This window comes from Mus musculus, chromosome 12 (genome assembly GCF_000001635.26).
Source record: "Mus musculus strain C57BL/6J chromosome 12, GRCm38.p6 C57BL/6J".
Classification (NCBI taxonomy): domain Eukaryota; kingdom Metazoa; phylum Chordata; class Mammalia; order Rodentia; family Muridae; genus Mus; species Mus musculus.
Genome location: NC_000078.6, coordinates 4,634,872 through 4,662,345, shown reverse-complemented (window position 1 = coordinate 4,662,345; position 27,474 = coordinate 4,634,872). Strand labels below are relative to the sequence as shown.

The following is a 27,474-nucleotide window of genomic DNA, read 5'->3' as shown; positions in this document are numbered from 1 at the left end:
TTTGAAAGGGTAAGATCTAAGTAAAGAATGCATTAAATATTGAAAGATTTCAGTGAACAATGGAGAAATGCTTCAAGTGAAATGAATAGTGAGGACTCTCATTGGTCCTATGGTAAAAAGAAAACAAAGATCTAAACCTGAGTGTTTTGAAAAGTAGACTGAAAGAGCCAAAACAGAGACAAAGGTGAAGTAAGCGTTTTCACAGCAGGAGTCATCCTCTGCAGAGTGCTCATGTGGTAAGGACACCAGCGTCAGCTCACATAAGAACACGGGGTGCTTACTCTCCTCGCTGTACTTCATTCCCAGGAATGAGCTTGACATAAGACTTGGGGAACCATCCTCTTCCTCCGTGCACCTCCCCAAACCACCAGTTTTCCTGCTGCTCCAGGACAGTGATGACGTCGTGCTTTGAGAAGTTCAGGTGGTTCTCCTTCTTTGCCGTCCAGGAACAAAGGGCCTGGGCTTTCAGGTTTTCTACAGCCTGCCCCTAGAATACAAAGTCACCAAAACTTAAGACCAGACCACGCAGATCATGATTTCTAATTTCTAGTACGTGACAGAGAAACCTATGAACTTAAAATGACACACAGCCATGTGAGTCGCCTTCCTGGGCATCCCACCACTTAAGGCCACTTCATCACAGCACTGATTAAATGTATCCTCAGGGAAGTATTCATGAATCCATCAAATAAAATGCAAAGAAGAGTTACTGAAATGAGTTCCTCCCCTCCAGCTCCCAATGGTTTCTACCCGCTGTTGGTTACTGCAGTAAGGATGACCACACTCAGCATCTCCCTTGCTGGTTCCTCCTAACAACACTCAGGACTCCTCCCTGCACAGGTCAGCTGTTCACTCACTCTTCCAGCAGGGACCCTGAGCCCTCCTGCAGCCTCCTGCTGCCCCAGCACGTCTCCCACACCTTCCTTCACCACTTTCTTCTACATTCCGGTTGTTCAGAGAGCATCAACTTGCTTTCTGATGTCGTCGCTCAATCCCTCTGACTTAGGTGCTGTTCTGTCAGTCTACCGAACATTTTCCAGATGAGGTTATTGACAATCATATCAAGCCAAAGGCTTCCAAGACCTTATTTTACTCCTTCACTGCCCAGGGGAGACGCCAGTAAGATCCTTTAGCTTCTGAAGCTGAGTTAAGCTCACCTTCTGGCAAGCTTGTTTATTTGTGTTTCTAGCATAACTTTCCTGAATAATCTAATTGATGACTGTGGGTTTTAAAATCTATAATTTCAGGGTAACTTTATCATCTGCATTCAAGATGTGCACATCAAAATGCATATTAGCTGTATCAAAAGATGGCCTAGTCGGCCATCACTGGAAAGAGAGGCCCATTGGACAGGCAAACTTTATATGCCCCAGTACAGGGGAACGCCAGGGCCAAAAAATGGGAATGGGTGGGTAGGGGAGTGTGGGGGGGGAGGGTGTGAGGGACTTTTGGCATAGCATTGGAAAAGTAATCGAGGAAAATACATAATAAAAAAATGCATATTAGCTGTTCCCAATGGGTTGTCTTAGTGTCCCTGAATGTAATCATTTCTAAAACCTAAACCTTTTACCTCTGCTGTCTACCAGGGAATTAGATTATGTTACTGTTCTTTCACTTGTTCATGCTAATAACAAGTTACTGTTTTAAAAATATTTTAACATATTTTTTATTTATTTGTGTGTGTGTGTGTGTGTGTGTGTGTGTGTGTGTGTGTATGTGAATATGAGTACTGTGCCTACAGGGTATCAGATCCCCTACAGTTGGAGTCACAGGAAGGTGTGAGCCACCTGACGTAGGTGCTGGAACAGAACAGGACACAGTTCCTCTGGAAGCAGCAATACATGCTCTTAGCTGCTGAGCCACCTCTCTGGCCTCTCAAGAATTACTTTGAAAAGTCTGTCTTTGTCTCTGTGCCTATGAACAGGAAAGGCTGGAAGGTATACCAACCCCAGGCGCCTGGAGTTGCAGGCATTTGTAGGAAACTCAGCCTGTCCCGTGAGTGCTTCATCTGATTCCCACTTGTCAGGAATGCACACTGCTCCAAACTGCTGAGCCATCAGTCCCTGAAGAACTATTTTAACTTCAATTTCCCCTTTACTATCCACATTCAACAGATTATTTTATGTCAATTCTTAATATTCTTCTAAATCTAGCTTCCTCTCCATGTACTTTCATTACTCTGGAACTGGTTCACCACCACCGCTTGTTACTCAGTTACAACAATATTATCCCTTGCCTAGTCTTCCTTCTTCCTTCTGCCAATTTCCCCTGTACATTACTGCTAGTGTTTGCTTTGCTGCTCTTTTGTTTGTTGGTTCGTTGGTGAGTTTATTTTTTGAGACACGGTTACTCTGTATAGCCCTGGCTGTCCTGTATCTCACTCTGTACACCAGGCTGGCCTCAAACTCAGAGGTGCACTTTCCTCTGCCTCCTGAGTGCTGGGATGAAAGGTGTGTTCCACTATGCCCTAGCTAAAGTGTGTGTGTGTGTGTGTGTGTGTGTGTGTGTGTGTAATGTCACAGCATGAGTATGGAGCTCAGAAAACAACTTTTGGTAGTCAGTCCTTGCCTTTCCATCCTTGTTTGGGACAAGGTCTATCTTGCTTTGGTTGCCATGTTGCATATTCTGCAGACCCAGCCAGCCCATGAGCTTCTGGCTGACGCCTGTTTACACCTCCCATCTTTCCACAGCCGCAGGTACACGTTATTGCTTCAAGTTTTCATGTGGGTTCCAGAGATAGAAACACAGGTTTGTTGGGCTTCTACACCAGGTGCTTTTCCAACTGAGCTGTTAACCTGGCCACAGTGTTTCATGAATATAAACCTTTTATAGGTGTCAAGGTCTCTCAACAACCTTTTTTGGTTTCTTACTGCCATACTATCTAGTACTGTAGTAACTACCTCACTAATAACCCTGCACCTCTCTCTAAATGTTTCCCTTAAAATGTTATTTGTTGGTTGATATTTTACTGAAAGAGACAGTGCCTCGATTATCTAGCTCAGGCTAGCCTTAAATGCTTTATGTAGCCAAAGCTGTCTTCAAAATCCCAGTCCTTCTACCAGAGCCTCCTAAGTTCTGGTGGAATTCATCACACCATTCCTTGACCAACCTGACTTCACTCTTTCCTCAACATTGTGCAAACAAGTCTCTTTGCGGACACCTCTAACTCAGGTGCCCAGTGATCTCCCTCCTCTTACTCTTTCACTAAGGACTTCTGGGTATGGTGAAGCCTGGCTTCTGTTGAGGGCCCAAAGCAAATGACCTGCTCCTCCTAGAGCACACTCCAATTTCACAGAATGGCCAAGATGCCCTCCCCTCCATATGCCCTCAGAACAGTGCAGATGTATTTATTGAATTTCTCAGACCTCACAGTTACATGCATGTATGATTCCTTTAGCAGGTTATAAACTGCTTAATGACAGAGTTTTTTAAACAAATGTTTGTCTTGACTTTTAGCACATAATAAAATACTGGAAAATACATTTCTGGTTTTACTGTGATGAAGTCTGCCACTTCTTTTTAGTAGCATTAATGTATCTAACCACATATTCCAAGTACCAAGGTTCCAAGCCAAGGAAAGACAATGCCCCTCCTCCCCAGCCCAATCTGTATGGGGCTGAGTTACTAACTAACTAACTAACTAACTAACTGAGCAAACCCTTAGAAATCAGGTTTCAGTTGCACATCACTTATAAACAACAACAGAAACTGAGTGCTACAGGCTCTGCTTAACGGGGGAAAGATGGATGCCTCTGTAAAGTAGAGGTAACATACCTGTCCGTGAATGGGGGACACAGATCCAGGGGACACAGTGCGGGTAAAAGCTGACTTCTGCTGCCATGTTGTATTAACAGTAAGGTTTGAGAAGGATACATTGTGATAATCAGTCACTGATGCTGGTGGCCTGCAAGTGCAAAACTGTAATGTGAGCACACTCCGTTACCCAGAAACTAATGAAGTGCTACCAGCTTACCCACGCTTGACTATGATTGGTAGATAAGACACTGGTGCAGTGTAAGTTCACTCACTAGATTTAAGTATTGAAATGTTGGAAGTGCCAGCCCACATAAAACTATGATCAAGAATCAGGTTGGCCCAACATGCATTTGTATTTACACACGAGTTACATGCACACACTGTTAGCCCCCGACTCACTGGGAAGAAGTTGAGGTAGCAGAGAGAGACACTGTAGGAGGAAGTAAGGCCTTCTTAGGAGACAGAGCTTTTTCACTTGACAGCACTTTTTCTACATAGTTGCACGGGAACCAGCCAAACTTTCCCTGAAAACTACCATAAAGCCAACCAGGCTCTCCTACAGTTTTTTCATCAACCTATGGAAGAAGAAAAAAAGTCCAGGGCTTAGAAATGTATACATTTACAAGAGTATAGACTACTGCGCAGCACTCTCAGGTTCAGAATTAATCACAGTGGAAATAAAAAGGCATTTCTCACAAATTATTAGTTTATTATTTCTCATCATGGAGAGATTCTTTTTTTACATCTTATCAAAGTTAATATTTGTGGCCAGGCATGGTGCTGTGCGCCTTTAATCCCAGCACTCAGGAGGCAGAGGCAGATAGATCTTGGTGAGTCTGAGGCCAGCCTGTAACAGTCAGTTACAGGACACTCAGAGTTACATAGTGAGTCACTGTCTCAAAACAAAGAAACAAAGAAACAAAAAATAACAAAAAGTTAATATATGAAAATAAGTTATAACAAAAGTAGCATATATATACAGTTTATAACCGAAAAATTAGTTCTCTACTCCATGTATACATAGTTTAATAGCACTCACAAGGTCTTGGTTGGTCTTTAACTTGTGACAATCCACCTGTGACAATTATAGTTCTGAGTCACTATGCCTAGCTTAAAATATTATTTATAATGTTACTTCTTGGTTTTATTTCAGTCCTTAAAAAATATCTATTGGCTTTTGGTTACAAAAAAATAAAGATTCATCACCTCCCTTTCATTGTCCTTTCTTAGTGTATCCATATTGTTATATAATTTTTATTCAGGTATAATTGACATCTATGTTACAGCTTTATAAGCCCTTCCTATCTGACTTATACAATATTTTGCTGATTACATTTCCTTTCTTGTCAACTTTCAATATCCTACAGTTAGTACCTTTTGTAGAACTTGGCTGACCTGGAAAACCTCTGGGTACTATCTTCCAAGTGGTAAAAACACAATTTCTTTTTCCCCTTAAATACTTTTCTTTTTCCTATAGTATAATAGCCTCCAACCTCACCATGTCTCCTGTGCCTCCTGGTTGCTGCCTTAAACAGTGACGGCACCTCCAAGTTTATGCTTGGTTATCTTGCCTCGTGCTCTAATCACAAGATCAAGGGTGTCTCCTCCCATTGATGGCTGACTAGGTCATCCTCTGCTACATATGCAACTAGAGATACAAACTCTGGGGTGGTACTGGTTAGTTCATAATGTTGTTCCTCTTATAGGGTTGCAGACCCCTTTAGCTTCTTGGGTACTTTCTCTAGCTCCTTCATTGGGGGCCCTGTGTTCCATCCAATAGTTGACTGTGAGCATCCACTTCTGTGTTTGCCAGGCACTGGCATAGTCTCACAAGAGAGAGCTATATCAGGATCCTGTCAGCAAAACCTTGCTGGCATCTGCAATAGTGTCTGGCTTTGGTAGTTGTTTATGGGATGGACCCCCAGGTGGGGCAGTCTCTGGATGGTCCTTCCTTCCCTCTCAGCTCCGAACTTTGTCTCTGTACCTCCTCCCATGGGTATTTTGCTCTCCAATCTAAGAAGGAATGAAGTTTCCACACTTTGGTCTTTGCAATGTGTGCTTTGAGCTTTACTATAGTTTCTTTAATGAATTTTGGTACCCTTGCATTTTGAGCATAGATATTCAGAATTGAGGGTTCATCTTAGAAGATTTTACCCTTGATGAGTATGAGGTGCCCCTCCTTGTCTTTTTTTTTTTTTTTTTTTTTTTGATAATTTTGGGTTGGAAGTCAATTTTATTCGATATTAGAATGGCTACTCCAGCTTGTTTCTTCAGACCATTTGCTTGGAAAATTTTTTTTCCAGCCTTTCATTCTGAGGTAGTGTCTGTCTTTTTCCCTGAGATGGGTTTTCTGTAAGCAGTAAAATGTTGGGTCCTGTTTGTGTAGCCAGTCTGTTAGTCTATGTCTTTTTATTGGAGAACTGAGTCCATTGATATTAAGAGATATTAAGGAAAAGTAATTGTTGCTTCCTGTTATTTTTGTTGTTAGAGTTGTTTACTGGCTGGTTTTGTGTGTCAACTTGACACAGGCTGGAGTTTTCAGAGAAAGGAGCTTCAGTTGGGGAAAGTGCCTCCATGAGATCCAGCTGTGGGGCATTTTCTCAATTAGTGATCAAGGGGGGAGGGCCCCTTGTGGGTGGTACCATCTCTGGGCTGGTAGTTTTGGGTTCTATAAGAGTGCAGGCTGAGCAAGCCAGTAAATAATATCCCTCCATGGCCTCTGCATCAGCTCCTGCTTCCTGACCTGCTTGACTTCTAGTCCTGCATCCTTTGGTGATCAACAGCGATTTGGAAAGTGTAAGCTGAATAAACCCTTTCCTCCCCATCTGCTTCTTGGTCATGATGTTTGTGCAGGAACAGAAACCCTGACTAAGACAAGTTGGGATTCTGTTCTTGTGGCTATCTTCTTTTATGTTTGTTGAAGGATCACTTTCTTGCTTTTTCTAGGGTGTGGTTTCCCTCCTTGTGTTGGAGTTTTCCCTTTATTATCCTCTGAAGGGCTGGATTCATGGAAAGATATTGTGTGAATTTGGTTTTATCATTGGAATACTTTGGTTTCTCCATCTATGGTAATTGAGAGTTATGCTGGGTATAGTAGCCTGGGCTGGCATTTGTGTTCTCTTAGGGTCTATATAACATCTGTCCAGGATCTTCTGGCTTTCATAGTCTTTGGTGAAAAATCTGGTGTAATTCTGATAGGCCTGCCTTTATATGTTATTTAACCTTTTTCCCTTACTGCTTTTAATATTCTATCTTTATTTAGTGCATTTGTTGTTCTGATTATTATGTGTCGGGAGGAATTTCTTTTCTGGTCCAGTCTATTTGGAGTTCTGTAGGCTTCTTGTATGTTCATGGGCATGTCATTCTTTAGGTTTGGGAAGTTTTCTTCTATAATTTTGTTGAAGATATTTACTGGCCCTTTAAGTTGAAAATCTTCATTCTCATCTATACCTCTTATTCTTAGGTTTGGTCTTTTCATTGTGTCCTGGATTTCCTGGATGTTTTGAGTTAGGATCTTTTTGCATTTTCCATTTTCTTTGACTGTTGTGTCCATGTTTCCTATGGAATCTTCTCCACCTGAGATTCTCTCTTCCATCTCTTGTATTCTGTTGCTGATGCTTGCATCTATGGTTCCAGATCTCTTTCCTAGGGTTTCTATCTCCAGTGTTGCCTCACTTTGAGTTTTCTTTATTGTTTCTACTTCCATTTTTATATCTTGGATGGTTTTGTTTAATTCCATCACCTGTTTGGTTGTGTTTTCCTATAATTCTTTAAGGGATTTTTTTGTGTTTCTTCTTTAAGGACTTCTACCTGTTTAGCAGTGTTTTCCTGTAATTCTTTAAGGGATTTTTGTGCTTCTTCTTTAAGTACTTCTACCTATTTAGAAGTGTTCTCCTGTATTTCTTTAAGTGAGTTATTAATGCCCTTCTTAAAATCCTCTATCAGCATCATGAGATATGATTTTAAATCTGAATCTTGCTTTTCGGGTGTGTTGGGGGTATCCAAGACTCACTGTGGTGGGAGTTCTGGGTTCTGATGATGCCAACTGGTCTTAGTTTCTGTTAGTAAGATTCTTACCTTTTGCCATCTGGTAATCTCTGGTGTTAGATGTTCTAGCTTTCTCTGGCTGGAGCTTGTTCCTCCTGTGATTCTATTAGCCTCTGTCAGCACTCCTGGGAGTCCAACTCTCTCCTGAGTCCCAGTGGTCAGAGCACTCTCTGCAGGCAAGCTCTCCTCTGGCAGGGAAGGTGCACAGAGGTCTGGAGCTCAGCTCTGCTTCCTGGCTGAAGATGAAGGCCTGAAGGGACCCTGTCCAAGAAGCCATCTTGCTTCTGCAACCCACACGCTCTCCTGAGCGGTCTGGTCTCTAAGAGACCTGGGATACAAGATGAGTCCTGGGGTCAGAGCCCTCCCTGGAGGCCGACTCTCTTCTGGCAGGGAAGGTGCAGAGAGGTCTGGGTCTCAGCTCCGCCCTAATGGATGACTTTTAAAGCCTATGCTTTTCCAGCATATTATAATACCTTTATCAATGTGATTCTCTATGTATTTTCTTATTAATCTACTTCACATGAGTTATGATAATACAGCAAAGACCATTTGTTCCAAAGAACAAATGGCCAAAATTCAGTCAGGACTGCAGAACTTAACTTTACATTCTTAACAGTTGGTAGAAAATAATCAACCCTCCAAATTTTACTGTTCATTTATTAAAACACCACAAGTGGTGCCATCTCTTATGATTTGGTGAGCTGATATGGCACAGTGGAAAGAACACTAGACTCAGAACCAAAAGACATACTTTCTCTGCACTCTGTCACCACAATGCTGACAGTTACAATGTGTCTGAGCTTAAGTTTTCGTTTTTGGTAATATTATGGTAGTAATTACTGCCCTGTACAGCTCTGAGAGATGCTTGCAAGGGCTAAGTGAGATAATGTTTTAAAATATTTTTAGCAATACATAAAAATCAAAGTTAACCTTGTAGAAAACATGGTACAATGATTTGTGATTAGCTTACTCATGAGTAGAAAGGCTTTCATTTCTTACCTGAATTATATCCCCAGAACTAAAACTCATCTCATCATGGTTTCTTGCTTCAAAAGGGTACAGTGCTCTGTAATTCACCAAAGCACTGGCTGTCTCACCTGAAGAAAAGATAATTCCCATAATTTGCTACTTTAGAGTATATACATCATTATTATGACTATAAAGAGCTCTTAAAAATCTAAAACAAACAAACAAAAAAAGTAAGCATCAAACAGTATAACAAAGCCCTGCTTGAGTTAGACTTATAAGGATCCAGATATTGTGACTACTCGGGGAGTCACTATAAACCAAAGACGAATGCTTATCTCAAGTGATGTGGGAGGCAGCTGAACAAAGTGATACCTCACAGACTGAGGCATGCGCACGGATCTAAGGGAGGGTGGGAGTCGCAGGCCAAGCTATCCATGGTGCAAGGCACCTAAGCAGGGAGAGACATGGTCAGATCAATGGAGGAGAGACCACAACAGAGGAAGAGTGCACACAAGGGAAGCCACAGGAGACTAATGAGTAAACAGGACTGGATGAAGATACATCTGCACATTTACCCGTTTGTTCTAAGGGGAAAATAGAAGGACTCACAACCATACCAGACTTGATACATTTAAAAATAGTTTGTTAAAAAATATGAATGCACTGCATCACGATCATGGACCCAAAAGCTTACTCATCTAAAAGTAGATGCACTACAGAAGTATGTTAGATTGGACTCCAACTGTATGAGGAGACACGCCTTCTAAGAAAAGTTCCATGTGAAAAAAAGACTTAAATTTTATTACTGTTTCAGTTAAATAAGTGGCTCAGCTACATTGGTAAACAATGTAAACATTTAAGATTGCAGCAATTCTGAAAACTGTAGGCAATCTTTTGTGGAAGTCAGTAAAACCACACTGACTGTCATGTTGTGTTGAGGATGCTACCCTCCTCAGTCAGTTCCCACATGTATATACATTTTTCACACACATTTAATTTAAAAGGTTTTTTTTAACTTAAAGGTGAGCATCTTTCAGTTTATTATTTTTATTTTGTTTGCTCTTAGCAGGTCTACTTCATCCTTACTTTGTTTTGCCTCAGCTTTTCGTTCCTCTTCTTGAGTTTTGTCCTGTGACTTTTCTTCCTGGAGTCGTTTTTGCTTTTCCTCTTCTTCCTTTCTAATACTTTCTCTCCACAAGTTTTCTTTTCCTTGCTTTGCTTTCCTTTAAATAAGAGAAGTGAAGAGTTTACATAATATCCTAATATGTGGGACACCAAACCTCAAACAAGCTGACAGGCATACTGGAAGATCTGGTTCCCGCTGGCTGGAGAACTAACATGGAAATGCTGAGGGGTGGGGATGGGGAAAGAGAGCCAAAGAGGAGAGACTCAGACTCAGACGCAGGGTGGGGTGAGCTGGAGAGCACAAAGGAGAACACTGCAGGAAGGGATGCACGGAGCAAGTGTGGGGCTTCTTCCTGCCTGGACTCCTCACGAGTCAGTCCTGCCTGTGGCTTTGATTCCCTAAGCCTCAGCTTTAGCAGAGTAGCAGAGACTGTGGCCAGATGGACCCCAGGACTCACCCTTCAACCTCTAGCCCAGCATAGCACACTTCCTCTAGAAGCTTTGCACAACTCTGAGTGAGATCTACATATCAGAATCGAGCTACAGTACTAACATGAAGCTCTGGACTCATAAGGTCTACATTACTTGTATTCTCTTTAACTTCTTTGGTTTACTACAGAAGACAAAATGTAGAGAGATAAATAAAAAGAAAATATGTATTACTATTAATTCTAAGCCTGAGAAAAACTGTGAGATGTAGGTATCCACAGAAAGTTCTTATCCAAGACTGGGTGAGCACCGCATAGACCCTTTGTGCAATGGTAAATGGCACAAGGCAAGTGCCAAGTGAAGAACTTCACGTCTTTATTTCTGCATTATTCTTTTAGAGATGACATATATGTATGTTCATGCCTATATGTGTTGATGCCTGTATGTGTGTGTGCTCTCATGGCTATACATGTGCTAGTATATTTATGTGTATAGGTGCTCATACATGCATATGCCTGTGCTCATGCCTATACGTTTGCAGGTAGGAGCCAGAACACAACTTTAGGTGTCATCCTTAAGAACCCTGTCCAGCTCCTTTAGGCAAGTGTCTTTCACTGGCTTGGAATTCACCACTTTGGCTAGACTGGCTGCTCAGTGAATTGGAACTATGTAACACCACATTTTTACCTGGATTATAAGGATCAAACTTAGGTCATCATACTTGCAAGGCAAGCCATTTACTGGCTGAGCCCCTCCCTCCTATATTATTCTAGTATCTCTGGCTAGGAGGCCATGGGTAGAGTGTATCTGGAGTGACAGACAGTAAAGTCTTTAACTGTCTGAACCCACGGCTACATAAATGAGGAATCCAGGTCAGCCCCTCATCACATGCAAAGCTGTCACTCCACGTGTGTTGGCACTGGTCATTTTAAGCCACTAAGGACAGAGGCTCACGAGGTGGGAATGGACTTCTTATCCCCCAGTGTCTGTTAGCTCTTTCACAGATGTTACTCATCTGCTTCTTATTATGGAAAAGAATTACTGGCTTACAAATAATTTGTTTACCAATTATACTCATTTCTGGCACTGGAGAATCAAAGGATTTTACTGACAAAAGACAAAAACAAAGAGCCACACACAAGCCCCACACAGCTGCTAAAGGGGAGGTCTGTGCTTCAGATGTCCCTGTCCATCTCTCTGCTCTAAATGGAAATGATTGATCGATACGTCTTAGTGGCACCAAGAAACTGGTTCATTTTTTTTTTTTTAATGATCTTCTAGGGAACAGACAGATTTATGGGAGAGCCAGAGAACTAATGAAGTTCATTATGTGTAATTTACAAGATTCCAACTACATTATTTATTTAAAGCCTACAATTACCTATGTGGTAAATGGTATTCTCTGTTTTCAAATAGAAAAACCAGGCTTTAGAAAGATAAACGGTCTGTTTGCTAGGGTCCCTCAGATAGTAAAGGGAAGACTAAAAATCCTAATCCAGATCTGACTCCCATGTTCTTCTCTTTCACTACTAGACCATATAATTGGTTAATGAAAACTTAATGCCTAAAAGGAGAATTGAATTTATAGAATTGGAATCTGAGTGGTATTTAAAAATAATACTTTTATTCCCTTTAAATTTCATAAACAAAAGCAATGTGCAACAAAAGCTAGCATTTTATTTTGTTTTGTTTGAGACAGGGTTTCTCTATGTAGCCTTGGCTGTCCTGGAACTCACTCAGTAGACCAGGCTATGCTGGAACTCACAGTGATCTGCCTGCTTCTGCCCCTGAGTGCTGGGATTAAAGGCGCACACCACCACTGCTGAGCAGAATTTCAATAGTAAAATACTACAATACATTCATGACACATTCACTTAATAGTATAGTACAATACAATTACCTTGCAGCCTCATCTTCTAGTTTCTTTTTTTGAATTTGCTCTAATCTTTTTCTTTCGATTTCCTTCAATTTGTCACGTTTGATTTTATGAAGTTGTTCAAGGGCTAACTGCTGTGTATTATAGCTTTCTCTGAGTTCCTAAGGATAAAATAAAAGTAAGTCAATACTTAAATATTTTAATCATATTTAATAATATAGCATTTGCATTAAAAAACAAATTACTAAGACATGTATAATTAAATTTAAAAGAGATTTAAAGGTTAAAAAAAACCTATTCACAGGATATAAAAGTTTTAACTATAGTAAGTACTTCATGCATCTACTAAGGCATATCTATTTCCACATCAGTTCACATATAAAGAACATAAAATATTTAATAAACCAGTTGTTTGAAGTATTACTTTTGATAGAAAATACAATTCATTAAAATATGGAAAATTTGCTGGTAATAACATTTAAAGAAAAATTTTGTGATATGTGTGTGTGTGTGTGTGTGTGTGTGTGTGTGTGTGTTGTAGGCCAGAGGTCAAGGTCAAACTTGGGTGTCATTTCTTAGGCACCAAACTCCTTGTTTTGAGACAGAGCCTCTCACTGGCCTGAAACTTGCCTAGTACTTTGGGCTGGCTGGCTAACAAGCCTCAGGGATCCGTCTTCACTGTCTCAGTGCTAGGATCACAAGTAGACACAATGACTTTTTGACATGTGGTTTTGGCAGGTCTCAGTGTCCTCTGTCTGTCTATTCAGAAGCAATCACTACACTTGGTCTAAAAGATCACAGCACTTCATTTCCCTGCTGAGAATGAATGCTCAAAAGGACATGAATATGATCCAAATTGGGTCAGAATTTTTTTCCAGGATACAAATACCTTGATTAGGTATTGTAAGGAGAAACTTGTCTGAGATAAACTAAATCTGAGTCCCTTACCAACCATGAGTCAGGACTGACAGGAACGAGGCCAACATAAAACACAGAGGTAAAGACTAGAGAAGAAGGTGTCGATGAGGACCCGGGGCTGGTCTTCAATTCCATGCGCAGTGTGGTAGGAATGGCCCTTCCCAGAAGCTGACCTCCCACCCACTCATCCTGGCTGTCTTTCAATAGTCACTATTGTGAATCTACAAATACTTAACAGTAATAGAAAAAGGAAGAAAGAAAAAGAGGCTGAAGAAAACTAACAACAACCAAACAACCACCCACCAACAGAAAAAGAGAAGAGAAGAGAAGAGAAGAGAAGAGAAGAGAAGAGAAGAGAAGAGAAGAGAAAGGAGGGGAATTATTAATAATTCCTAAAATAATTAAAAGAAATTTAATGGTAAATAATAGAGCTAGACAATATCTGAATGTGTTTTAGTTGCTTTTTTTTTTTTTTTTTCAAATGTATGGTGTCCCCTCACCCTCCTAGTGACAGAACTCCAAACCCAAATCAGGAAAACCTGTATATTTCCAGAACCACGCTAAGCCAGAGGTAAACCAGCTGAGCTGTATACCTGGCCTAGGGGTAGTGTGGTGACTGAGACTGTCCAAATGTCTGGGACTTACACAAATGCTGTGTTCAGGTTAAGTCTCACACAGCTCTTAGCTTCTGTGATTTTATTTGTTGTTTTTGTCTCTAAGTTCTACTGAGAAACAAAAGAGGACAGTGGTTATGGGTTGTTTAATGTTAGAGAGAATGCCTCTAGGAGACGTCCACAAAAGTCTGAGTCAGGTTCTGTCAACTATACTTGTATTAGCGCATGAAAGTTTTAGTTTCCTAATTTGAACATGTCTCACAGAGCTGCTGTTCAGATAAAATGAATTAATCCAGGTAAAGTGCTTATAGTATTGCAGGTTTCATACTTAGATTCTCAATAAATACTAGCAATTAGTGATAGAAGCCAGGACTAAAGAGAATTCTATATTTTGAGGGAGTATAAAGAGAATCCAAATTAATGCATGATCTTAATCTGTGTAACATTAGCCTCCAACGTATTCTTTAAGACTGAGAGCTGCAGTAGCTTTCCAAGGAGGTTTTATTTTAAGCCTTGAGTCCTTGAAATGGGCCTTCTTCCAATGGCTGACTTAGGACAAAAAGTCTAATAATCGGGACCTCTCCCAGCAAAAACTGAGGAATTCTTATAGTTTCAAGTTCTGCCAAGAACTAGGAAGTTGAATAAGATATAAAAGACACTCATTTGCAGGAACTGGAGTACTGTAAGGGCACCCAGAGCCTCTTACTTACTCCCTAATCCCGAGGGGTCCACGATAGACAATCAAAATGTGCACTCTCAGGGGGATTCTCTAGTGGGGGGGTTTTTTTGGCTGTACAACTGTGAACTCCTGATGAGTCCTAGGTGCATGCTCACCCAGGAGGATTAAGATCCTGGAGAGAAGAAAGCAGAGAAAGGAGACAGGTACCCAACACCTAGTGCTTCTTCCTTCCAGGCATCCACCTATCTGAGAAGCTGAGAGAAAGCAATGGCTAAGGAGCTCAGCAGGGCATCCACCTCAGGGAAGGGCTTGGGTAGACAAGCTGGAATTCTTTTGGACATTAGTGCTAATGCTTTGAATCTGTATGTCCAGAGGCTGAAGGTCCTTGTCCCCAGTTAGGTTTTGATCTATCAATAAAGATGCCAGTGGCAAATGGTCGAGCACAGGGGTGGGACACTGAGAGTTGCCCAGGTAAGCATGCAGAAAGAATCAGAAGGACTCAAGGGCACATAGTAATGGCAGGAGATAAAGCCAACCAGCCATGTGAGTTTTCGGGCCTAGGGTAGCAAGGGAAGGTTTAGAAGTGTGCAGTCATTGAGTTAGCCAAAAGGCATTTTAAGATTAACTGGTATGTGTGTTTTCCATTTGCGGATCCCAGATACCTCCTGGGTGAGTGTACACCTGGGACTCTTCAGGAGCTCACAGTTGTACAGCTAAAAAACCTCACACTACAGAATTCCCCCTAGGAGTGCACATTTTGATTGTCTACCATGGACCCCTCAGGATTAGGGAGTAAGTAAGAGGCTCTGAGCTCCAGAGAGCTACATTTGGTTCCCACTGTGGTCTGGAACATGGATCAGGCAAGCAGACATATTTTGGAGCAGTAGCTGAGAATATACATCTATCTGATCTACAAGTGTGATTAGAGGGGAGAGAAGAGAGAGGAGAGGAGAGGAGAGGAGAGGAGAGGAGAGGAGAGGAGAGGAGAGGAGAGGAGAGGAGAGGAGAGGAGAGGAGAGGAGAGGAGAGAGAGAAGAGGGAAAAGGAAACAGGAGAGGGGAGAGAAGAGAGGGAGAGAGGTGAGGAGAGGGGAGAGAGAGTAAAGAAAGAGGGGAGTGGAGGAGAGAAGGAAGGGGGAGGGGAGAGGAGGGAAAGGGGAAGAAAAAGGGAGAGGGGAGGGAAGGAGAGAAGAGAGGAGAGAGCACTAGCTACTGGGAATGAATGGTCTAGGCTTTTGAAACCTCAAAGTCCACTCCCAGAGACACACCTCCTCCAACATGGCCACACCTCCTGATCCTTCCAAGACAGTTCTACCAACCAATGAATGACCAAATGTTTAGACATAATGAACCTATGAGAGCCATTCTCATTCAAATCACCGCAGAAGTATATCAGTCCTGCTTTGAATCAGCTTAGTTAGCCACTGAATTAAGGTGATTTGTTCCATTTTGTTTGCCAAAAGCAAAAGAAAATGACTTCTGGAAAGATGACTTTGTTTATCAAATCACAAATTAATATCCCAATTATTTCTGTGAATTTTTTTCATAAAAAGCTTGAAAGGAATTTAACAAAAAAATATATATATACTAGAAGTCAATGAACTAAGAAAAAGGGCTAGAGAGAGGGCTCAGCAGTTAAGGCTGCTGATCCAGAAGACTCTGGATTCCCAGCACCCACTTAGCAGCTCACAAACATCTGCACGTCACTTTCAGAGGATCTGACATCCTCTTCTAGCCTCTGTAGGCACTGGGCATGCACATGGTATACAGACACAAATCAGCAGAATATTGATACTAAGTAAATTAAGGATGCAAACTGTAGTCTCCAGGATACCTAGTACTAGACAAATAAAGGAAGGCATAACTAGGTCACAGAGAAGGAAGAGATAGAGTTAACACAAAATGACAGTCAGTTCTTATCCCTCCCTGAAGGAACTACAGACAGACAGTTAATGGTTGCTGGGGGAGGGGTGTGTAACCAAGGTTAAACTGCCATAGCTTAAGTAAATAACTCCCACCCATGCTCAGACAGAATCCTGATTAAATGAAGTAGGCTTTTAAAAAATGCAAAGAGGAGAAAGACTTTTTAGAAAGTACAAGAAGAATAATGGTGGGGGACTATGCTCAAAGTATATCATATATGTGCATAAAACTGTAAACAAATAAATAATGCATTAAAAAAGAGCAAGGTAAGAAAAAGAAACAAAATAGATGAGACAAAATAAATAACAGAAGAAAAAAATTTTATAGTCCAAATTTGTCAGTATGTTAAACAGACTAACTACTCCAGTTAAATATAAAACTGAAGTTATAAACTGTAACTATGTCACTTAAATGATAAAATATAAATGAAATATATAATAGTTTATAAATAAGGTAGAAAATGTATTCCATGCCAACAGGGCAAAAGAAAGGCAGGGCAGTTAGACTAATATATCAGGAAACATTATCCTTGAAAGAAGTGTGTGTGTGTGTGTGTGTGTGTGTGTGTGTGTGTGTGTGTGCATATGTATTAACACATGCTTGTAGGCCAGAAGTCAACCTTGCATTGTTATCTTTCCTCAGGGCTCTCTACCTTGTTTTTGAGACAGGACCTCTCACTGGGACCTCGGGCTTACCAATCAGTATAGGCTGGCTAGCCAGAAAGCCTTGGTTAGGATAACACTGCCTCTGCCTCCCCTCGCACGCTGTATCTATTACTTCCTACACGGGGCTTATAAGCATCCCACCATCTCTGTGGATAAACTGGGATTAAACTCAGGTTTTCATGCTTGCACACTTACACAGACAGCACTTTGCCAAGTGAGCTATCTCCCCAGGTCTCCTAGTCCACTTTTTTTTGTTTGTTTGTTTGGGGGGTTTTTTTTGGACAGGTTTTTACTATGTAGCCCAAACTATACTCAAAGTCACTTGTAGCTCAGGGTATCCTAGAACTTGCAGACCTCCTGCCTTAGTCTCCCAGTGCTGGGATTATAGGCAAGAAGCATCTCTAGAGGAGACAGCATGACAGATGGGCCTATCCACCAGTAAACTACAACAGTTTGAAAGCTACTCACACTAGCAGCAGAGCCTAAAAAGAAGCAAAATTAAAAGAGACAAATACATAATTAAAGGGGAGACTCGTCTTCTCAAATCTCTAGCTGAGAGAAAAGCAGGTAAGAAAATGAGCACGCCAAAGCACTCTGCCTTTACTCTACGGCAACAGTTTGTAATCCAAGGGCCAATGTACTTCTAAAGTTTTAAAATTATGTTTAGGAGAATTCAGAAGTTCATGAATGTGGCTAAAAACAAAATTGATTTTTATTTTTACTAACTGCTATCTGAAATCCAGCATTCCCATCAATATCAAATGTAAGCAATAAACCTCCATGATATTACTCATATTTATGACATTTTCAAAAGTAGAAACTGAAGCTGTTCTTATAGTTATAGATTACTTGGTATCTTAACTTAAAAGTGGTATACCTGTCACTAGATCTTCTTTAATTCATAAACGTAGACTCCCATATTCTCCAACTTCTACATCTGAATATATACGGTGGTGCTGGGGATTGGGCCTAGGGCTAAGTGCATGCTAGGTGGGTGCTCTAGCACTGGGTTACACTGCTAGCCCCTCACTTAAAACATGAGATGAGGTCTAGAGAGAAGTCCACAGCATAAACATGGGTAAGATGCTTTGCTTCAGAAACCAAAGTTCCTATCCCATGCCTCAAAGCAGGTCTTCAGGTCCACATTTCCTGCTATTGTTCCTCATCTTGGAAAGGAGATGTATACCTGACACACAAATTACCCCTTGCCAGCTGGAGGGTACCACTAAAACTTCCGGTGTTGGCAGATTCTGCTTTCCTTCCATGGAAAAGCACTTCCTCAGTTAATCCTCGGAGTCAATAGTGTTAAGCTGTTTGAGTTCTTTTTAATCACACTATACATTTTAGAGATTTTGCGAAACTCTTTGATAAGAACAGCAAAAGTGTTTGTATAGTACATGTGGGTTCACGGAGCACCCCACCCAGTGTCTGTGCACGTGTGCATGCTATTTCATCATCACCTACTGATCACCCGGGCACTGAGTCTCATTTATTCATGTCTTTGACCTCTATATAGATGATCCGATCAAAGCCTAACTCTGAGGTCAGACCTTTTAGGTGCTTCTTAGTAGACTGTTCCTGCTAGTATGCCTTGAGTTCTAGTAACATCAAAAAGAGAACACCCACTGGGAAAATACCCTATTCTTCATACATTAGGTTCTTGGAGTCTGAGCCTTTGCCACTTCAAGGGTGTCTCAGCTTCACGGAGACCCCCACTCTGTTGGCTTTAACATTTCCTTTCTACATCAGCACCTCTTCATCTACGATCCTTTTACATGCAGTTACTACCAGAGTTTATCTTTGTCATAATTCTCACGTTAAGATCTCTAACTCCCCTTCCCTTCCATCTTAGCCAATGTCTGCTAAAATCCCAAATCAATTTGAAGCCATGAACCAATTTCACTTGCCATGTCTGTGCTTGTGTCTAAGCAGCTGTAAATAAGGAAAGGAAAATCATATAATTAGGCATGTAGTCTTCAATTTAAATTCATGACCTGGAATAAAATAGACATTTAACATTGCTCAACACATTGTTTTCTTCTCTCATGCTTATACTCATCCACCCCACCTACCAAGGCATCTACTTCAGGCTGAGCTCTCTCTCTCTCTCTCTCTCTCTCTCTCTCTCTCTCACACACACACACACACACACACACACACACTCTCTCTCTCTCTCTCTCTGTCCTGAAACTTCCTAATTCCCCCACACATTCTTTTTCCTAGAACTCCCACTGATCTATCCCTCCAGCCTGTGAAAATATACTTTTTAAAAAAATTCTTTAATCTATGCTCCAGATTTCTCTTTTCTTCCTTCCTTCCTTCTTTCTTTCCTTCTTTCCTTTCTCTTTCTTTCTTTTTTTTTTTTTTTTTTTTTTTTTTTTTTGGTTTTCTGAGACAGGGTTTCTCTGTATACCCGTGGCTGTCCTGGAACTCACTCTGTAGACCAGGCTGGCCTCTAACTCAGAGACCCACCTGCCTCTGCCTCCCAAGTGCTGGGATTAAAGGCGTGCACCACCACCACCCAGCTCTGTTTCTTTCTTAATCTATGCTCCAGATTTCTCTTTTTTCTTTTCTTTTCTTTCTTTTTTAATTTTTTCTTCTTTTGTCTGTGTGTTCACAGGTATATGTATGTGTAGACCAGAGTTCAACATCAGATGTCTTCTACCTTATTTTTCAATAATGTTTTTAATTTATTCTTTGAGAATTTCAATGTGTTGTGATCATATTCATCCTTGCTCCCCTAACTCCCTACCCAACTAAGTTCTCTTTCTTTTTTAAGAACAAAGAAAACAAACAACCCTATGGAGTCAGGTCTGTGTTGGCTGACTACTCCTGTGAGGCCTGCCCTGTGCCCTGGAGTATGGCTGACATAGCTCCCACTTTATTTTTTGAGACAAGGTCCCTGACCCTCTAGTCTCCCTAGCACTGGGACTTCAGGTGGGTGTGCCACATCTGGCTTCTTCACATAGGCACTTTGCATGGTGAACATGTAAGCAGAGCCTGTGATCTATAATTATCATACTTAGTATAATCAGCCCCCATCCTTCCTCTCACAGCCTCTGGTGTTCTTTGTCCCTTCATTTAGCATCTCTCAGCCTCAAGCCTTCTATTCTCGTCAGAGTGCCTCAGGAGCAGCCGATAGTCTTCATGCCTACCCACTGCTGACCACTGCACCCAGCTTCTGCTTACTCTGCAACTGCGATGGTACGAGGACCCTGCTGTAGGAGTCAACGCAAGTTTCCAGCAGTGTGTTAATAGATCCCTCTGTATCACCTTACAGCCATGACTCTGTAACCACAGTCAAGTTTCGCAGCCACTGATTGACAGATCTCACACCCCTTTAGTGTTCTCAATCGCCTCTATGAAAGTATCAACAAGCAGTGAAAAACTAGCAGGCAGGAAGCAGAAAGAAGAAAGGAAAGCAGGACAGAGTAGTCTGCTGGCCTGTATAGAATCAATGCTAACTGAAAGAATCGGACTCTTCTAGGAATGAGCACAGTCCACAAATCTGTACTGGACACATTTTACAATGAAGACACTCACACTTTAAGTCTTTATATGATCTGTAGCAAAATTCTAAGACCAGATAACCTGATCAGTCACGCTTGAACATTTGGGACCTTGCTGCTACTATCTTTTGCAATCTGCCATACCTTTCGAAAGAGTGGAGGTGTAATTATTGTGGGATATAAAAGGAACTGCCTATTTCATTCATTTTAGCACTGAATAGTTGGGTAGGCAAGTACTTAATATAATTCCCCTATCTTTAAGCTACATTAAAGGAGAACTTCATTGAATATTTTTGAATAGTCTGTATATTTAAGAACACAGCAAAATGTGATTTATACATATTAATTTTTATCTCAAGTGTACGTATGTCAAAATACAAGGCCTGGCAAGTAATGATACCTTGTATTACTGATTCTTTACGTTTTTTCTTTACATTCAAATTAGGACACAGCCTGGTGCACACAAGCCATGACCCTACCCTAGACTGAAGGAAGTAGAAACCTGAGTGATGGCTTTAAGGGACTGAGCGTTTTCCCCTTCAGATTCCCTTAGTTTTCTCCTGAGCCACCCCGTTATGTGGCCAGTCCACAGGGAGAGTGCAAGGGACCAGCAGGAGTCTTCATGAAGGAGGGCCTGTGGACAGCCTTCCTGATGTCTGGCATTAGACTCAAACAGGCATTTAGACAGCAGAAGCATATTAGAGCAAACAGAAGGAAAAAAAGGTTTTATTGTATACGTTATTCCAAACAAATATAATCAGATAAAGGCAAAGAATAGTTCAGTTTAAAAAAAGAAAACAGTAAAGTAACTTAAAAAGAGGAAGCTAGATATTAGAAAATAACCTTAAGTAAGAGGAAGAGGTTGTTGAGACAGCTCAGCAGAGACAAAAGGCACTGAAGGACACAGTCATCCATACTCCCACACTGTAAGATAAGGCAGACAAAAGGCCAGTTAAACTATGTACAGATTTTAAAAGGAATTCAAGGAAGATAACTAGACTGGCTTGTTTGACCAATGGCCATGCTTTAATTTTTCTAGAGAATATATCTTTGTGTAAAGTACATTATCAGAATTATTCACCTCAATTTTCTGTCCTTAACTGAAGCTATCATGATGTGTTTTTTAAAATCATACTGTTTATTCCATAGTTGTTGCTAATGTTAGTTACTCTAGTAAGTCAGTAAGATAAAAAAAAACATATGAAAAATATCTTTCTTAAAGAATTACTACACAAAACTGTATGCTCTGATAACTTTATGAATAGTTAGCAAATGGCAAACTGAGACTACTCCCAAATTTGAATGAAACTTCAATATCCAACTAACATTTTATTATCTCCATTCATATGGCTTCAGTATCTGATTACCACTGTCCCTTGGGCATCTGCTCTGCCGCAGTGGCAAACAGTAACTCAATGAATCATGAACTTTACTTTTCAGATAAAATTTATGGTCTCAGATTCACTTTAGATTTCACTAAGCATTGTATTATTTCTTATTAATTATATTAGATCACAGAGACAAACCAGCAAGAAGAACTTAGTGTTAGAAGACCACCATCAGACAGTCTGGAAATTTCCATGCTCATCCCTCCTTCCCACTCTGAGATAGCTCTCAAGTGGCCCAGGCCGGTCTTAAACTCTGTAGGTTGCTGAGGAATGGCCTTGAATTCTGATCCTTTTGTGTCAGCCTCCCAACTTCTAGGATTTACAGTGTGCACCACCATGCCAGTCTGTTTGTACCTTAGGGTGTTGCTGACATTACTTCTGAAGGGCTGGCAATGAAGCTGCTTTTGAGATGCACAGATGCCAATAAAAAGATTCATATAGTCATCAAACCCTGGAAATGCTAGGGAAAATATCTCGGCTCATGACAAAATAGTTACTAAACTTCAGAGAACATCAAAAATAGTACTATGATTCTAGTAGTTGGCATGGTATAAGCAATAATGAAAATGTAACATGTAACATTATGTTAACAGTAGCTTTTTTTTTTTTAGCAAGCAGCAGCTATAAAGCATGAAGATAAAAGGAGAGAAATACCTTCAGCTGATTGTTAAATGAATCCATTTCTGAGAGCTTAGATGCAGTTTCTTTTTCAAGAGCATCTAATTGTTCTTTAAGTCTTTGGCATAATTCTTCCTTTTCTGATGACTTTTTATGAAGTAAACTGATCCCTGAATCTGAAGTACAAAAATATCAAGTCAGGTCACATTTGGCAAATACTCATGTCATTTCCTGTCTGGTCAAAATGATGTAACTAAAGAGATACAGAAGGTATATAATACAGAGACAATCCTTTTTATTTCCAAATAATACCTTGTAAAGATTCTCAAAGGAAATGGATACAAAGATTAGTTCTGTACTGAAAGATCAGGTCTTGAAAAACTCCAAAGCAGAAAAGGTGTTTGAGCAAACACAAGGAGCATGCTACCATCTACCTCATTACGTGAGGTGACTCTGAAGCCACGGCCTATCGTGGGTAAGCGCTCAGCTAACAGCATGTGCTCCTCAGGTACCTTCCTGCATACTGACAATGATCTAAGAACAGAGAACTACTCATAGCAGGGACCCAATAAGCATTAATAACAGGGTTATTTAATGACACATTTTATGAGGTAAAGAGAGAGGGTTTCACTGTACATGATTTTTAAAAAACATATACAGGATAGAGGATAGAGAAACTAGGTATAAAAAGAGTATTTTCTATTATTTTCTATTAAAATGAAATAGTAAAATTTCTATCTAAATTCATAACCTAAAATTTTGTATTTTTAGGGTATAAAAATCAAGTATAGAATTTGAATAAAATTAAACATATGGTGGAAAAAGTAAAGTCCTCCTGTAACCTTCTGTTTATTCTGCAGATTTGGGGTGGGGGTATATTCCTTATATATTTTTGGCTATCAAACCTCTAACGGATATATGGCTGACACAGTTTTTCTCTCAATCTGTGGGTCACCTTTCATCTTGGTAGTACAGAAACCTTTTGGTTTGATATAAAATGATTTGTTTCATATTTCTTGTCTGATTTCTATGGCAACTTACTGTTTCTATTTTTATATGTTTTGTGAGTTTTAAAAACTGTTAATCGGGCTGAAGAGATGGCTGATTGGTTAAGACAACTGAGGTTTAATTCCTAGCATCCCCATGGTGGCTCAGAGCTGTATGTAACCCTAATTGTAGCAGATTCAATGCCCTCTTCTGGCCACCTCAGGCACCTTCAGTTGATTGTTAAATGAATCCATTTCTGAGAGCTTAGATGCAGTTTCTTTTTCAAGAGCATCTAATTGTTCTTTAAGTATAGTGCCCAGACATATATACAGACAAACACATAAAATACATTTTTAAAAACCTGCTAAACCCAACAAGAGGACATGAGTTGAAGGTGAGATGGTATGGTAGGGGTGGATCTTAGAGGAGTTAGAGGGAGGAGTGGGGGTAAATATGAACCAAATACAGTGTATGAAATCCTCAAAGAATTCATAAACATATTTTATTAAAATGCTTGCAAAAGATGTCATGGTACTTTTGTCTGTTCTCTTTTGGGAGAGTTTTAAAACTTATACCTTACATTTAGGTTTGAATCTATCTTTGCTGTTGCTGGGTTTGAGAAAGGGTCTTACACTTTAGCCTAGGCTGACCAGGTATTTGCTAAACAGCCCAGATTGACCTCAGATTCCTAACAGTCCTCTTGCCTCAGTCTACCAAGTGTTACGACAAGCATTACTACACCCAAGCTTCGGTCTTGAATTCGCTTTCAGCTGGTTTTCAGGTCTGGGGTAAGGCAGGGCTAGCTTCCCTCTTCTGCATGTGGCTGTCCCACTTTTCCTACAGTCTTCACACATGAGGTCACGCTTCCCACTGATTGTTAATGTGAGATTTTTCACATTATTTTAAAATTGTTAACTTATGGGAAAAATATTATTTTAATACAATAATGCCATTTTAAAAATAATAGTATATTAAAAATGATTTAGAAAAGAAATAAAACCAACTGTAGCGTCTTACCAGGTGTGTTACTGAGCTGCATGTTTTTAATTCTTTCGTTTAATAGCTGCTTCTCAGGGACCAGATAGATAAGCTTATTTTGATATTCCTTTTCAAAAGAAAGTTAGAATCTGATTAAAACCAATATAATTTCCAAGAATTTTTTGAAAACTTTAAAACATGATTTAATCTTTTTTACATAGAATAGAAACACTACATGGTTGCAGTATAGAATTATATAGGATATAAAAAGAAAATATTTAATCAAATACTTAGGAATGCCTGGCTGAAATTTAAAGATAATTAAAAATGCCTTCATAATGAGGGTCTAGAGACAGAAACTTTCTGCACTTTGGCTGACAGTTGGCAAGGAATGAGAAGTGTGTCTATGTACTAGACAGCATGTGTAAACAGGCCACAGCACTCCATAATGAATATGTATACATCAAAGAGGGACTCAGCTCTTAGGGAGAAATAGGGAAGCATTTCAAACCATGTAAGAAATACCTTTGCTGGGACAAGAGGAAAACTGATGTCCATCTTCGTGGAGAGAGAAGTTATGTGGGGCAGCTCTCCAGGTGGACAATACTTCTAAGATGCTGTCTTTAAAACAGCAATAACTGAACCAGACTCTACAAGTAAATAAGTGCCAGGCCTCTGAGAGGGACACTTGATGTTCTCTCACTACAGCGCCAAGAAGAGTAACTTCTAATCAAACTTTCCTAAAATTAATAGCAAAGGCTTTATTGCAATATAAGCTATGGTAAGAATCCATGTGTCCCGCCACAATTCCACACTGATACATGACTCCAGCACTGTAGGTTTGGGTAGGGTACAGGAAGTGATTAAGCCCTGAGGACTTTCCCTCACTATGGGGATTCCTTCCTGCCCTGCCCACTTGGCATGTGAGGGCACATGGAAGAGACAGCGCTTCTGTGGTAGTCAACCTGTCAGGCAGTATTAGTGCCTTCATGTGCAATGGACAAAAACAGTGTGTAAAGATATTTTCATTAAAGTTCAACGTGGTGCATGTTTATGCAGAACCCAGCTCAGGTTTAAGAGGCCTGTGGACTTTCTAATCTTTTGTATCATAGGTGCCTCAGGGGCACAGAGTCTGTAGGAAGAACTGAGTGGATGACTGACAGCAGCAAAAGACCTACCTTAAGCTCTTGTTGAAGTTGTTTGATTTCCATAATTTCCAGGTCACACTGTTTATCCAAAACTTCTAGCTCAGTCTTTTGTGTTTGCTTTCTGATTTGGACATCTTGTAGTCTGCCTGAGATCTGCTGATGTTTTCCATTCTATCAGAAGATTAAATGCATATATACAATAAATAAGTGCTAACAAGACAGGGTCCCCTCAGAAAAAAAAGTATTTTTATTTAGTTAAGTTTCACTTTACATTTATAATTCAAAGTCAGTCTGAGAAGAAGGTCAAAGAAGAGCTTGCGGGAGTCAGTTTTCCCGTGCACCATGGGTCTTCAAGACTAACCTCAGCTTGCCAGGTATGGCATTCACCTGCGGAGCTGCCCAACCAGTCTACCTTCTCCCATTTTTAAGAAAAAAATATAGCATCAAAATGATGGCTCTGAGACGCCCCTATAGTACACGGAAGCTAAAGGTTTTAGACCTCTGGTGTAGCACTGCGACGTGGTTAATAATCATGGCATGTACAAATTAATTTAAAGCCATAAAACGGCATCTTTCTGACTAAAGTTATTATGATGCTTTATCTATAAAAATAATTTCAATGCAATTCAAGACAACAACAACAAAAAAATTAGGCTTTCACTACACAAGATCTAAGTTTGGTTCTAGTACCTAGGTAAGCATCCACCAGGCAGAATCCTGCCATTCAAGTAAGGCTAGGCTTAAGAGAGTCTAGCTTGTTTATCTTCTCATTTGACCTCAAAGAATTTGACCCTCTAACATTTGATGTGTTAGAATCAGTTAAGCAGAGTGACTAATATTAGTTTAAAATTGGTGTTTCAAGCTGAAAGAAACGGCAAGAGATCATTTAGGTGAGCGGCTTGGTTGTTTGGTTGCTTGTTTGACTCAAGCACGGCCTGCACAGGAAATGCGGCATCGGCAGATAAAGTTCACAGAGCTCTAGCTTACCACTGCTTCCAGTTCCAGGTGGAGACTTTTCTTTCTGGAGCTCAGCCTGACAATGTCTTCTTGTTCCCTGGTCTTCTGACTGAGCAGCTCCTGCCGACGGAGTCTTTCCCATTCTAAACGGCGTTGTCTCTCAAGCTCCTGTTTTGCTGCCTAAAGATAACAAATTCCTGTTAATGTTTAAATTTACAAAATTGTACATTATTCAACAGCTTGTGGGATGACAGCACTTAGGAGCGAGTGGCCGCAGTGCCTAAGGGTAGGTGGAGAGTTCCCAACGGGGCTGAGGAGCCACAGAGGCGGTTTTCAGCCATCACTTGGCCGTTGCTTCACAGAGCCATCTTTCTGCTGTAGTCACTCTTCTGTTAAAAGAGTCAAAGCAAGGCCTCACAGGTATAAAAGGCAGAAGGAATAATTATACCTTCATTCTGGAATCAGGAGAGACAATTTCATTTACAACTTTTCAGAAAAATGCAATTTACTGTGTTCCATTCTTGGCCCTTAAAAACACAGTGTTTCTTGGAACCGTGTATAATTCTAGGCTGACTTCTTGATTCACCTTTGTGTCTTCACCTCCCTAAACTTCGAGTCTGGGCCTTCAATTCTTCACACTTTGACTCTGAATTCTAAGCTTGCCTTCTGCCCGTGACCTCGTCTGCCTGACTTCCGATGTCCAATTAACTGTAGCTCCTCACTTAGCTCAGCTGTGCGATCAGTCCTCCTCTGACTGGGCCTCACTTGCATATGATACAGGTTTCCACAACTCTGCCATGAAGCCCTTACTGATCTTACACACAGAGATCCTCTTTCCCCCATCAAGAGAAAGGAGAGGCAGTTCTGTTTGGGATAAAGAATAGTGACA

General features: G+C 40.6%; 1 protein-coding gene across 9 annotated transcripts in view; it reads right to left on the bottom strand.

Moving 5' to 3' along the window:
- Itsn2 (intersectin 2) overlaps positions 1-27,474 on the bottom strand; it is a 121,310-nt gene that overhangs the window by 51,607 nt on the left and 42,229 nt on the right. For 6 of the 9 annotated variants that reach the window (XM_006515024.4, XM_006515026.4, NM_001198968.2 and 3 more), the window contains 11 exons: positions 26,616-26,765; positions 25,659-25,799; positions 24,520-24,607; positions 22,552-22,691; positions 21,353-21,433; positions 12,227-12,363; positions 9,859-9,995; positions 8,803-8,900; positions 4,156-4,331; positions 3,775-3,904; positions 282-487 (listed from right to left, as the gene is read on the bottom strand). In XM_006515024.4, the coding sequence (XP_006515087.1) occupies positions 282-487; positions 3,775-3,904; positions 4,156-4,331; positions 8,803-8,900; positions 9,859-9,995; positions 12,227-12,363; positions 21,353-21,433; positions 22,552-22,691; positions 24,520-24,607; positions 25,659-25,799; positions 26,616-26,765 (1,484 nt within the window). Of the gene's footprint in view, positions 1-281; positions 488-3,774; positions 3,905-4,155; positions 4,332-8,802; positions 8,901-9,858; positions 9,996-12,226; positions 12,364-21,206; positions 21,434-22,551; positions 22,692-24,519; positions 24,608-25,658; positions 25,800-26,615; positions 26,766-27,474 lie in introns of those variants that run through there. The other 3 variants (XM_006515027.4, NM_011365.4, NM_001198969.2) reach the window with 2 other exon arrangements.